This window comes from Kogia breviceps, unplaced genomic scaffold, assembly GCF_026419965.1.
Source record: "Kogia breviceps isolate mKogBre1 unplaced genomic scaffold, mKogBre1 haplotype 1 scaffold_234, whole genome shotgun sequence".
In the NCBI taxonomy this organism is placed as follows: Eukaryota; Metazoa; Chordata; class Mammalia; order Artiodactyla; family Physeteridae; genus Kogia; species Kogia breviceps.
Genome location: NW_026711673.1, coordinates 73,513 through 85,014, shown reverse-complemented (window position 1 = coordinate 85,014; position 11,502 = coordinate 73,513). Strand labels below are relative to the sequence as shown.

General features: G+C 48.7%; 1 protein-coding gene across 1 annotated transcript; it reads right to left on the bottom strand.

The window, feature by feature from the left end:
* Positions 1 to 6,824: 6,824 nt before the first annotated feature.
* LOC131749511 (Golgi-associated RAB2 interactor protein 4-like) lies at positions 6,825 to 9,978 on the bottom strand (the record flags this gene model as incomplete). Its single annotated transcript, XM_059051566.2, has 1 exon — positions 6,825 to 9,978. A coding segment is annotated over exon 1 (1,017 nt), but the record flags the coding sequence as incomplete, so codon positions are not given.
* Between the last annotated feature and the right edge of the window lie 1,524 nt (positions 9,979 to 11,502).

The window sequence follows — 11,502 nt, the reverse complement described above, 5'->3', positions numbered from 1 at the left end:
CCAGATTTCTCATGTAGAAGAATCTATAAAATATAAGAAAATGACTGTTGTTTTAAGCCACAAAGCTTTGGGGTAGTTTGTTATAAAGCAAAAGGTACCGGCACAGGATGGTAGGAGATGTTTAAAAATATGAGCTCCCTTGCAATGAAAAATCCTTAAAAGTGTATAAACAAGACTTTAAAGATTTCAGAGATGTGTGAAATTTCAAAATTAATTTGGAAACCAACTTTAAATTTTGCCTATTAAGGACATTACAAACAAAACTACCGATTTCTGTAGGTCAACATATTATATATTTGAAAATATATTTTTATCATGAGAAAGGGAGAAAAGTCACTATATCCCACCTGAATGGCTGAAAGGAAAGAGGTAACCAGTATCAAATGTTGGCAAAGATGTGGAACAACCAGGACTTTCATACATTCCTGGTGGGAATTATTATTTCCACAGTCATTTTGGAAGGAAAATAGCTTGGCAGTATAATCAGAAGCTGAACATATGCATATATTCAATTCCATTCCTATGTATATGCCGAACAGAAGTTTATGTATATTTTTACCAACAGATCTGTATATAAATGTTCATAATAGCACTATTTTTATTTTTATTTTTTTATTTTTTATTTTTTTTGCAGTACGCGGGCCTCTCACTTCTGTGGCCTCTCCCGTTGAGGAGCACAGGCTCCGGACGCGCAGGCTCAGCGGCCATGGCTCACGGGCCCAGCCGCTCCGCGGCATGTGGGATCCTCCCAGACTGGGGCACGAACCTGTGTCCCCTGCATTGGCAGGCGGACTCTCAACCACTGTGCCACCAGGGAAGCCCAATAGCACTATTTTTAATAGCCCAAAGCTGGTAATAACTTAAATCAATAACAGAATAAGTTGTAGTATCATCACACAAAGGAATACTGGAGAGCAGTGAAAATAAATGGACGATCGCCAGGAAAGTCATGCACAAACCTCATAAATATGATGTTAAGGAAAAGAAACCCGAGTCAGAGAGTACATACTATGTGATTCCACTATGTAAAGTTGGGGGTTTTTTTGTGGTACGCGGACCTCTCTCACTGTTGTGGCCTCTCCCGTTGCGGAGCACAGGGTCCGGACGCACAGGCTCAGTGGCCGTGGCTCACGGGCCCAGCCACTCGGTGGCATGTGGGATCTTCCCGGACCGGGGCACGAACCCGTGTCCCCTGCATTGGCAGGTGGATTCTCAACCACTGCGCCACCAGGGAAGCCCTGTAAAGTTGAAAAGCAAACAACATTCATCTGTGGTGTTGGAAGCTAGGGTAGTGGTTACCCTTGAGTGGCTGCAAGGGGGCCCTTCCAGAGTTGCAGGGATGTTCTGATTCTTCGCCAGGTGCTAGTTTTGTGGGGTTGCTTATCTCGTGAAATGTCATCGAGTGGTATGCTTACGATGGCACACTCTCCTGCATGAATGTTATAAATTGACCATTGATCAACATTGGGGTTAGGAACCTCCCCACCCCCAGGTGAAAATCCCTATATAACTTTACAGTTGGCCCTCTGAATCCGCGGTTCCGCATGTGCGGGTGCACCCAACCATGGACTGTGTAGTACTGTAGTATGTATTTAGTAAAAAAAAAAAAATCCAAGTTTCAGTGGACTCGAGCAGTTCAAACTCGTGTTGTTTCAGGGTCAACTGCACTTCAGAATATAATGTTAACAGACAAGGAGGCAGGACATGATCTCAAGGCCAAGGATAGATGTTTAAAAAACTAATTTAGTTTTATGAAAAGCAATATATTTGTTCTTATTTTTCCCTTGAACCAGTGTATATTGCATTGTGGCAGGGTCCTGGGACTGTGAAAGTGTCAGTGGGAAAAGAAAAGAGGGGTGCCGTGGTGAGCATCAGCTGAAGCTGTGGGGAGCAGGCTAGCTGTCCAGGGAAGGCACTTCTCAGCAGCTCCTTGCTGCTGCATTCACAGTACCTGCAAACTGTATCATGTACATGCATGTGCCGATCTAGAAAGGTGTTTCCCAACCTTTCACAGGCTGTGGCACATGTGGAAAATGACATCATTGGAATGGCACACACTGGGGTACCAGATGGGGCTCCTGGCAGCCAAAGCCAAGTGGCCTGGTCCTCCAGGTGCTCCCACGATGAGGGGGGTAACAACCTCAGCACACCTGTGGGATAAGGTCCTCTTACAGAGAGTGTGGGAAGCCATGGGCCTCCATTATCCATTTCACATTCTCTGAACTGGCAAAGGGGAAGAGTCTAGGTTTCCATTGCCCTTCTGCTCTTGGAGAAACCAACTCTGCACACCCCTCGGCCCTGGGTTACAGGTCCCATTTGCAGTCATGAAGATCATGGGGTTCAGGGGAGTTGTGCGGCATTCTGGGTCTCTCCTCTATGCTGTGGCCTTACTTCTATTTCTAGCCTCATTTCCCACCGCACAGCCCGCTCTCTCTGCCGAGCACATTACACCCTGGGCACACTGCAGTTGTCTGTCATCTGTGAACATCTCCCAAGCCCTTCTCCCTCTCCATCACACCATTCCCTGTGCCAGAGCACTCAGCCCGCCATCCCTGTGCTAAGCCTTCCACTTGTCCGTGAAGCCTCTTTCTGTACACTGAGGCCACTACCACGCTGTGATTTGTATTATAGGCGCGCGCGCACGTGTGTGTGTGTGTGTGTGTGTGTGTGTGTGTATTGTATGTGAACATCCTCATGGTCCCGGATTCCCTATCTTGCCCACAGTAGGTGCTCAGCAGTTATTTCTCAAATGGCTTCCATGCTGCAGAGGGACCCTGGCACTAACTCCACCCCTGTTCTTGGCGGTGACTCATTGTCCCCTTGGGTTCGGGTCCCCAGCCTCTCAGGGACCTTTCAGCCATTTCAAACTCTACCGCTCCACTGCCAGGGGCCTGGAGCCATGCCGCCTGGATGAGACACATCCTCATTGCCCAGACCCCCCCACCTCCCCTAGCTCACACCTTTGGGGTTGGCATTAGACTAATTGTGGTGTGACAAAGGGAAAGGGTCACGGTGACTCAGCCTCAGTGCTGACTCCCCTCATTCAAGCGCCAACCTGCAGTACCAGCATGTGGCCACAAGGGGCTCTCTGGGGCGACTCTTTGCCCAGGGGAGGAGGGCTCTCAGATAAACAAGGAACTTCTCAGGGGCTCTGCCCCTCTCCAAGTGCTGAAGCCCCACTGACCGCCTCGGCTGCCTTATCCTGATGTTTTACCCTTAGCCGTCTAGCAGCTGTTGTTTTCTATCTTAACACATTACTCCTTGCTTTCCCGTTGAGCCTCTTTTCTGGCCACCCACTCTACTGACCAATAGCCGCCACAGGGGCAAGTCACCTCCACCTCTGTCAGTTCTACTTCCTTTAGATGAGGGCCAGACCTACACCATGAGCTCCCCGTCTTTCAGGATGTGGGCTGGAAAATTGTCCTGTTCCATCTCTTCAACACCTCCCGACTCTGCCCCCTTCTGTCTCCCCAGTGCCACCCAGGTTCAGGGCTCCCCAACTCTGCCAGGATTAATGCAGTGGCTTCCTGGAGGACCTCGTGTCTCCAGACAGCCCCCTGCCCATCAACTCTCCACCCTGGAGCCAGAGGGATCTTACTCCCATCAGACGCTGGCCTTCAGTGGTTCCGCAAGTCCCATACACTCAAATAGTACCCCAGGCTCCCCAAGACCCAGCTGCCTGATTCTCCAGCCTCACGTCCCTCTTCTCTTGCCCTCCAACCAGTGGTACTGACATACCTGTAGTTGCTTAACACACCGTGACGTTTCAAGCCTTTGTACTTTGCACGCGCTCTTTCCTGTGGCCTGATCATCTCCCACCCCTCCCCCACCTTTACCGTTGCTCCTCATACTTCCTTCACCTGGCTGAGCCCTATTCATCCTTAAAAGTGCCAATTCCCCTGTGAAGCCTTCCCTAACCCCAAAACCCCTCCTCTGAATAGATCCAGTCCCCAAACACACGTCTCTGATTGTATTTGTCACTCAGAGTTGTGATAATTACTCGTGCTGTCCTGTCTCCTCCACCATCCGTGTACCTCTATGTGGGACCGGGGTGGCACACTGTCTGAAAGTTGTTGCACTGAGGTAGCTCCCTCTCTGCACCATCACCTCCCACCCTGAGCAAGTCCTTTAAATGCTCTGAACTTCCGTTTGCTTATCTGCAAAATAGAAAGATGTGAGCATCGGAAGGGGGCACACACATTCAAGAACTTTATAAACGACTAAGGGCTATGCACATGGTTTTAACACTTTTTCTTCCTTCAGACTAGTGTTTAGCTGCACTTGCCTGTGTGGAAATCATAAGATCAAAGGAATGTGATGTGATCTTTTCGTAATTTCTCCACCTTGGGTCCAAGGAAAAGCTGGTGGAGAGTAAACCATTCATTGTGTCTCCCTGCAGCTCCTAGTCTTCTCGGAAGCTCTGGGTTAATCCTGGGGTCAGGAACCTTGTCTGGCCAGGGGCAACAGTGCCTATGTGTAGGTCTCGGGCTGTCTTGCTTTCTCATCAGTGCTCCCCACCAAGTGCCCTCCATTCCCTCCACCAACAGAAGAGACCTCTCCCCACCCTCCCGTGATGAGGTCTGTGGAAGTCACAAACTGAAGGTCCAATCCACAAGGATGCTCTGACCTAACAAATAATCTCACTCACGTGAGGGTTAAGGATTTGATTTTGGAGCCCCAAGAAGAAAAAAGTTCCTGAAGATTTGATATGGAAAAACCCTTCTGAGTAGGGCATTCCAAAGTTTAATTAGTGGCTGCAGGAGGACTGGACGCTGGGTGTTCCAGGAGTGGACGCTGGAATTCCAGGTGGGAGCCTGTTTATGGCTGCAGCGCGGGTCATGCCAGAGGCTAGAGGTAGAAGCCAGGGAGCCAGACGCAGCTCAGGGGTGGTCTGGATGCTCTCGAGAGAAGGCCAGCTAAGAGCTGTGAGCTCACTGAAGTCCGATAACCGGCTCCCAGCCCCCACCCCTCCCTCCGCTCAGTCTAGTAAAATTGATGCTCATCTCTGTAGTTTTGGAACATGATGGTAAGAATGCTGGTGCCTCGGGTTCTTGTGCCGGTCCTATCTCAGGCTTGTTTGCTTGCCTCCTTCCCGTGCCCCGGACAGGGCTTTGCGTAAAGAAGTGGGCTGGTGGATGACTGTTCTGCAAAGATCCCATGTGCGACTGGAGCAGGTTACCTTCTCTGAGCCTCAGTGTTCTTACCTGGAAAGTAGGCATATTGTTCCTTCTTTTCCTAATAACCAAACCAGCGTTCTTGTACTTTACCTTAAATAAATGTAATTTAAAGATGCCAAGCCTTTCGGACATCACCTTTGTGCATAAAGAAAAGTGAAAAAAAGAGAAAGGCATTGGCAATAACTCCATCACAACTGCCGCGGTGACCTTGTTGATTTCAGAGTTAGTAAAATGTGAAAAATACACCACTTGTGTACCTACCATCTTGCCTAAGAGATGGAGCGATTCCCAGCAGCACTAACAGCCTTGTGTCAACCTCCTTGACTTAGCCTTTCCACCCGAGAGAAAACTGTCCCGTATTTTGTGTTTACTCTTCCCTCATTTTTAGCTACAGTTGTTTTTAAAACATGTACCCTATGCAATACATTGTTTGGGCTTGTTTCAGAATGGGCTTGTTTCAGAATGGTTCCGTGAGTGGAATTGTATCCCATTCTTTTGATGTTTTTAAAAATCAGGAGAAGTTGATCTATGCTAATGTGTGTAGCTCATTTATTTTTCACTATTGAATATTGCACTCACTTCATAGTCTGCTGTATTAATTCTGTTGATGGAAATTTGGGCTGTTTCCTGTGTTTTGCTGTTAAGTTATTTTTGCTATACACATTCTCACAGTTGTTCCTTAGAACATGTGTGTTTCTCCAGGGTATATACCTGGGAAGGGAACGGCTAAGTCTAGGTGAGAGTGCTTGCTGTTCTGATTGCTAGCCACTACTGCTGCCCTTATTTCTGTCCACTGAATAGCCCGAGGGGACATGCGTCCCTGTTCTTGCTTTGTTTACAGGCCTTCAGAGGGAATAAGCGTTTATAAAAAACAATACGGGCATAGTGAAGGAGAGCTTCCCAGGCCATAGTCTGACTTTCCACCATGGCTGGGGGTCGGGGGGGGCAAAGCCAGAAAGGAGTGGAGGCCAGATGGAGCACCGCTGTTGGCGCTGAGCATGTGTGTGAGGTGGGGCTGCGCTTGACTGGACACTGGGTCTCAGACTGTGGCGCAGCTGACCTCCCAGAATCCACTGTGAGGCTCCGTCTGGGCTTCGGGACCTAGAAAGTCAGACAGAACACGGCATGCATTCTCAGATTTTTATTTCAATTTCCGTAGGAAGCTGCAATGGGCTCTCCAGGGGTATTTCCCTGAGCCCTGGTTCCCTTTGCAGCTCCCAGCTCTAGGTCCTTCAACGGTCGCTGGCTCCGTGGTCTCAGATGTCACACCACCAGTGATTTCCAGGCCCTGGCCACTCTCTGCTGTCTCTGTGATGGCCTCCATTCGGGTCCCTTCCACTGCCTTCGGCGGGATGCTCACATATTCCTCGCGTGAGGAGGCCACACTGTCTTTGTTGTAAGCTTGGCCCTGACATTCCTGAAGAAAGAGCCGATCCTGCTGAGTCTCTTGGTGATGGAACCTGAACTTGCTGTAGGTAAGCTCCTGCCCGATTTGTGCGAGGTCCTGGACTCGTTGGTGATGGGAGCACGGCTGATGGCTTTGTGAGCAGTGCCCTGCTTGTTGTCCCCCGGGCTGCCGTGGCCTTTCTCCTTTTGGTCGTCTCTAGTGGCTCTCCGGCTGCCTGAGCCCGGGCCGGCTGCTTTTTGGATGGTCTTCTTCCCCGCAGTGCCCCCAGTGGCTGTGTTGGTTTTACTTGCTCCTGGACCCTTGCTGGCTGTGTCTGCTATGGCCGTGCTCTGCTCTTCGGGGGCAGGAGACTTGATCTCTGCCACGCTCAAAGCACCCGCTGCGGTGCCGCCTGCCACCCCTGCTGTCTCCACCTTTGTCGTTGCCCGCGATGCTGACTCTTTGTCAAGCACTGTAGGTTTTGCTTTGGCAGTGGCCACATCGGACATGGTATCGGGCTTGTGGGAGTCCAGTTGGATCCCCTCCCCGCCAGCAAAACCTGCAGACCCGACCGCGGCCACCTCAGAGGGCGTGTGGAGGCTCCTGATGCTCACCTGGTCCTCATCCCACTCTCCTTGGAAATCCTCCAGTGCCGGGCTCCTCCCGTCCTCCTCCTCCTCCTCGAACAGAGTCCTGCAGATCATGTCCCCGGCTGGAACAGCGTAGGTGCGGCTGTGACCGTCCAATGGTGGTCGCAGGAGGTAAATCAGCTCTTCCCAGTAGGCGAAGAGGTCTTCCTGCGCGTCCAGAGGGGCACACAGCTGCAGGTAGAAGGAGCGGCCAGTGGCAAACTTCACGCGCAGCTGTCGTTTGTCACGATTGTGCGTGGAGATCCTCACAAACTTCAAGGGAAGGAGCCTGGTGAGCTCTAAGGTCTTGGCAACCTTGTGGCTCTTCCCCTTGGTGGGCTGGCTGTGCGCAGCGTGCTGTTCACAGCCGGTGGCCCGTCGGGCCAGCAGCATGATGTCTGGGAGTGGGAGGACGGGGCTGGTGGATGCGATGCCCACGGTCACCGTGCAGTCACAGTTGTGCACGTCAATCACGTGTCCCCTCTTCGTGATCTGGATAAAGTCGCTCTCGAATATCGGCGCGTACTTGAATATGTCGTATTCGCCATTGTGCAGTTGCTGCTGCAGCTCCCCCATGGTGCGTTTGAACAGGCCCAGCCCGGTGCTGCTCTGGGCCGTGTGATACGGGAGCAGAGAGTCCCCACTCATGGCTGTCTTCGATCACTGCCAGGCAGCGTGGTTAAGGCGGGCCCCTGGCTCTTCCCTCCCTCGGCCTAATGGGCCGAAGAGCAGAGCGAGCTGCGGTGCTCCTGTGTCACGCAGGCGGCCTTATGGCAGGTCTTCCAAGCCCAGCCCACAGGCCCCCACCTTTGCCTCAGGGTCTCCCAGAGGCAGGGGTGTGGGTAGGGGCACCGATGGTCACAGCGGGGACTCTGTAGGGCGGCTGGACCCCAGGCTGAATCTCTTCAAGTGTGTAGAGAGGTATGGTAGGCTCCCCCTCGGCCTCAGCTCACTTCCGCTTCTGGGTTTTTATCTCCCCAAGCGGCTGTGAACGTCAGTCCTAGTGAGAGAAGTAACCACTTTCTCGGCCTAAGGCCCTGGCACAGCCTATTTATCCTCTGATGCCCTTTGTGACCTATCACTGTCACATAGCCCTTTGCCTCATCCCCCAGCTGCCCCGCCCCGCCCGCCCAGTGCAGGGCCCCCATCCTCTCCCAAACGCGCCATTGCCCCCGCGGAGGACAGGCCCATGCTTCCAGCGACTGAGGTGGCTACTAGAATAAAAATGTCTTCAACTGGGAAAATTTTGTGTGGGTCCTTTTTCTTTTCCTCCCCCAGATTTAGCTACTGGATGAAATCTATAGGAATGTATGATGATGGGCTAAATTTGAACCATTTAAGCCCATGGTTTAATTGTATCGAATAACGTAGAGCTGGCAGTGGCGATCCTTAGTCTGTCCTTTCATAACATCTCAGTAAACGTCGATGGTGATTTTTAATAATAACATTAAAAATTGGTAGGAGGAGGCAAGAAAAGATAGAGACAGACAGAAGACTACATTAACTATTTAGGGGTTCTGGCTGCTAAGATCAGGAAAGGAACCTCAGATCCAGAACTGCCCTCCAAGCCCAGAAACCGTGAGGTCTCACCAAAGATTTCTCTTCTTGTTTTTTTGGTTTTTTTTTTTTTTTTTTTTTTCCACTGCGTTGGGTCTTTGTTGATGCACGAAGGCTTTTTCTAGTTGCGGCAAGCGGGGGCTACCGTTCGTTGTGGTGTGCAGGCTTCTCATTGTGGTGGCTTCTCTTGTGGCAGAGCACGGGCTCTAGGTGTGCATGCTTCAGTAGTTGCAGCACGCGGGTTCTAGGGTAGGTGGGCTTCAGTCATTGTGGCGCGTGGGCTCAGTAGTTGTGGCTCCTGGGCTCTAGAGCGCAGGCTCAGTAGGTGTGGTGCACGGGCTGAGTTGCTCCACGGCGTGTGGGATCTTCCCCGACCAGGGATCGAACCCCATGTCCCCTGCATTGGCGGGTGGGTTCTTAATCACTGTGCCACCAGGGAAGTCCTCACCAGAGATTTCTATGAGACTTCTCTCCTGGACAGTTGCACGTGCAAGCCCCTTACCTGACTGAGTGAGATGGGTTGTAGTTTTTGATGATCAGCAAAGCCTAAGTAAATCAATGCCCACGTGGGAAGTCCTCAGTCATCTTTCAACTGCCCGTTCAAATGGTACCTCCTTTGAGGAGCCTCCCCTGAATTACCTAATCGAACCTATTCTTCCTTCCTCTGTGCTATTGTAGAATCTCATATGTGTCTCCTTTACAGCATTAATCTTATTTTATTCAATTTTAGATTTACTGTATTATTTTTAAAATTTCATATTAATTTAGAATTATCTTGTCATTGTCTAGAAACCACAGTTGTCTTCAAATATGGTTGCATTAAATTTATAGGTCAATTTGGGGAGAATTGACATTTGATAATCTTAAACCTTCTAATCCATGTGGGTGATACTATCTAGTCTTTTATTTAAACATTTTAAATATCTCTCGGCTTATACAATGTATTATGAAAATTCACTGTAGATGTGTTGCACATCTTCCAGTAAATTTATCCCTAAATATTTGATGCTTTCTGATATTATTGTCAATGGGATTTGTAAGATTGTAATTTTCCAGTTGTTCGTGCTGGTTTATTGGTTTTTGTGTGTTGATCATGTGTCCTTTCACCTTGCTAAATTCACTTACTAATTCTAGTTTTGGTGTTTTTTTGTTTGTTTTTTTTTTAAGGATTTCTTGGAATTTTCTCTGTAGACAATGATGCTGCCTGTAAAGAAAGTTTTACTTTTTCCTTTCCAAACTGTGTGACTTTTATTTCATGTTCTTGCTTTATGCATTAGCTAAAGGCTCCAGCCTAGAATTGAATAGATGGGTTAAGAGCAGTTATCTTTTCATTGTTCCCTCTCTCAGGGGAAATCTTCAATCTTTCACCATAAATTATGTTGTTAGCTGTAGTTTTATTTCAGAATTGCCTTTTGTCAAGTTTAAGAAATTCACTTCTAGTTTTAGTTTTCTGGGCATTTTTATCGTGAAGGATTATTCGTGTTTTTCAAATGCTTTTTCTGCATCTATTGAGCTGAATACTTGATTTTTTTTTTTTTTTTTTTTTTCGGTACGCGGGCCTCTCACCGCTGTGGCCTCTCCTATTGTGGAGCACAGGCTCCGGACGCGCAGGCTCAGTGGCCATGGCCCACGGGCCCAGCCACTTCGCGGCATGTGGGATCTTCCCGGACCGGGACACGAACCCGCGTCCCCTGCATCGGCAGGCGTACTCTCAACCACTGCGCCACCAGGGACGCCCTGATTACTTGATTTTTAATCCTTCATTCTGTTAATGTGGTCAAGTACACTGATTGTTGTTTAGATGCTGAGTTGGCCATTCACTCCTGGGAAACCCCATGTGGTCGTGGTGCATTATTTGAACATATTGCTGGATTCAACTGGCCAGAATTTTGTCAAGAATTTTTGTATCTGTATTTATGAACGATGTCGGTCTGTGATGTTTTTCTTGAACTGTTTTTGCCAGAATTGATATAAAAGCTTGTTTTTAATTAAAATTTATTTTTTAATCAAACATATACATAATTTAAAATCATCAGATAGTGCTAGAAGGCTGATGGAGTAAGTAGCATTAGTTTCAACTACAGATAATTTGGAACGCCAAAGATTTGCACTTAAACAAGATATATATGTATTCTCATTTAAAAGCAGTCTGAAAGGAAGGGAGTCAAGCTGGTATGGCAGCTCCACTGTGTCATCAGAGACCTAGGCTCATTTTCTTTTCCTGGTTATCCTTAGGGTCACTTCATATTCCAAGATGGCTGCTGGAGCCCCATTCATCAAGTCCATATTCCAGGCCATCAGCAAGAGAAGGGGGAAGGAAAGAGAAAGGTGGTCTGCCTCTCACTTTTACAGAGCCTTCCAGAAGTCCCACATGACCCTTCTAGTTATGTTTCTTTGGCCATCATTGTATCATATGACCACATCTAGTTGCAAGGAATGCAGGGAAGTGTAATCTTTTAGCTAGGTACATTGCCCAGGATTTACTGAGGAAGAAGAGGAGGATGGATACAAACATTATGCTGAGGCAAAAAGGCCAAGACACAAAAAGGGTACACACTGTATGATTCCATTTATCGGAAACTCTGGAAAAGCCAAATCTAATTTCTAGTGACATTACTGATTGCAGGTCAGGACTGAATGGGATGGGGCAAAAAGAAACTTTGGGGAATGATGGAAATGTTCTGTAACTTGATTACATGGGTGTATGAATTTGTCAAAATTCATCCAAATGTATACTTAAAATGGGTGCGTT